The 2,496-nt window shown below is 40.7% G+C and overlaps 1 protein-coding gene across 1 annotated transcript in view; it reads left to right on the top strand.

Moving 5' to 3' along the window:
• SORCS2 (sortilin-related VPS10 domain containing receptor 2) overlaps window positions 1-2,496 on the top strand; it is a 99,164-nt gene that overhangs the window by 29,677 nt on the left and 66,991 nt on the right. Inside the window, exon 9 of the mRNA XM_010134095.1 lies at window positions 2,098-2,244. Within this exon, the coding sequence (XP_010132397.1) occupies window positions 2,098-2,244 (147 nt within the window). The remainder of the gene's footprint in view (window positions 1-2,097; window positions 2,245-2,496) is intronic.

Genomic DNA, 2,496 nt, shown 5'->3' with positions numbered 1-2,496 from the left:
TGCAGAGGATAGTGGTCAACAGCTTGATGTCCAGATGGAGATCAGTGGCAAGTGGTGTCCCTCGGGGGTCCGTGCTGGACCAGTGCTCTCTAATATCTTCATCAATGACTTAGCAGGATCGAGTGCACCCTCAGCGAGTTTGCAGGTGACACCAAGCTGGGTGCTGCAGCTGACATGTCTGAAGGATGGGATGCTATCCAGAGGGACCTGGAGAAGTTGGAGAAATGGGCCTGTGTGAATGTCATGAGGTTCAAGAAGGCCAAGTGCAATGTCCTGTACCTGGGTTGGGTATCTCCAACAGGATACCCCGTACAGGATGGGGGATGAAGGGATTGAGAGCAGCCCTGTGGAGTAGGACTTGCGGGTACTGTTGGATGAAAAGCTGGACTTGAGCCTACAATGTGCGCTCACAGTCCAGAAGGTCAACTGTATCCTGGGTTGCATCAAAAGAAGCATGACCAGCAGGTTGAGGGAGGGGATTCTGATGCTCTACTCCACTCTGGTGAGACTTCACCTGGAGTACTGTGTCCAGCTCTGGAGTCCTCAGCACAAGAAGGACATAGACTTGTTGGAACGTGAGGAGGTCCACAAAAATGATCAGAGGGATGGAACACACTGAGGGGTCATCTGAACTACCAACTAGCATGGAATATTTTTTGGCTGTAAAATCAGTAATGTAACAGTGCAGGAAATAACATGTTACAGAACACAGAGTCATATCAGAAAACCTGTTAAGAAAATAGGTTTATAAGATACAAAATGCTTTTCTAAGAGTACTGAGGAACAGCTGAACTCTGAACTGTTTTGGAAAAATAGGTACTCTGAGAAGTAAATCAGAAGTCCAAAGAAAATTAAAAGAAAGGTACATTTGAATTTCCTTGGGTTTGTCCTGGCTAGCTACTGGACTGCTCATCGGAGTACCTGAACACTCCATGATGTCGAAATGTCTTATTTTCCATAGCACTTTATTATTAACCTCAATCTTTTTGCTTCTTGGTAGAAAGATCCTAATTCCCCAGTTTTAGATTAGAGATCTGAGTTAGGGATTAGAGAGTATGGAAGAATTTGGGTATCTCAGCATCACAGTCAAGTCCAGAAGGTAGATTTGACATACAACATTTACAGTATTTACAGAAAGAGTCAGGCTTTTATTTACATAGATCACAGGACAAATAAAACAGAAAACCTTCAAATTTAATACAAGATGCCATTGGGTGGGATATTAACTGAGCAATGTTAGGGCTACAACTCAACATTAAGATGCAGTCACTGTCAGGTTGCTTCTAAAAATTATCCCCATTAACTTTGACACTCTAAGTTGTCATAATTTTCAAATACAGATGTTCTGAAATAAGATAACTAAGTTTGCCCAAGAGAAGAAAGATCCTGTAAACTTTTTTTTCTTTTTCCCTAGAGATTAAACAGGTGAAAGGAGGCTTAATGTGTGGAGGTGGACTGGGTATGGAAGCATTTCAGATATCTGAGACGTTTATTTAGCCCTCACTGTTTCTTCCCCAGATGGTCTGTCTTCATTTATTTCCTACAAAGGCAATTGTGCTTCCTAATTCGGTGTTGTTTTAAAGGATACTGTATTGTACTTTGTTATTGTAACCTATTTGTGTACTATTTATAGGATGTGACTTACACAACTTCGGTGTAAAAGTCAGGTTGCTGTTATAAACTGCTTACAACATTTGTAGAATAATGTTTTAGAGATGTCTGTATTTTAAAAAATGCAGAGCTGTAATTTCAACAGTACTATACAGTAAGGCCATGGCATCATTATTTTTGTATTTTGCTGTGTAAACTACATGTAATTTTATTAGCCTTCTCACATTGAGAGAACTGTTTATCCTTTTTAAACACATTGAGAAATATAAATCAGTTAGCAGTTGTCCTCTCCTTCCTCTTTTCTCCCTCTCCTTTTTATGATTTCGCCTTTATTGTATTTTTAAGGTACGTTCACTTTCCTAGTGGAGAAACTACCTGATGTGCACAGTTCTGAGCCACAAAAGAGCAGCTAATGAGAGATAATCCATGTTGAAAATCCTTATTGAATATGTGATGGTCATTAATCCTCTCTCCTGTCTGCTTTAGGTCAGAGGTGTAAAAGGAGTCTTTCTGGCCAACCAGAAAATTGATGGGAAAGTTACAACTCTGATAACCTACAACAAAGGCCGAGACTGGGATTTTCTGAACCCTCCAGACATCGATATGAATGGTAAACCGACAAACTGCAAACCTGTAAGTGGCTCTTTTTAGCCCCTGCTTTCTCTAAAGTGCACAAGAACTATTTGTATGGTAGTACGTACATCAGTTCCAACAGCCCAAGAGCTTTGTGCTGAGTTTACCAGGCAAAGCAGTAGGCAAATCTACTTGCACAAGCAGTGGTTTCACAAGCTGTTAGTCCAATCATCTTGAGATGTGAGTAGTCAGGACTCTCTTGCACTGCATTTCGTCGTGTAAATCAATTTGACACAAAGAGAACATTTGTTT

The sequence above is a fragment of the Buceros rhinoceros genome, unplaced genomic scaffold (genome assembly GCF_000710305.1).
Source record: "Buceros rhinoceros silvestris isolate BGI_N320 unplaced genomic scaffold, ASM71030v1 scaffold8084, whole genome shotgun sequence".
Taxonomy (NCBI): domain Eukaryota; kingdom Metazoa; phylum Chordata; class Aves; order Bucerotiformes; family Bucerotidae; genus Buceros; species Buceros rhinoceros.
This window is presented reverse-complemented; position numbering and strand designations above follow the sequence as displayed.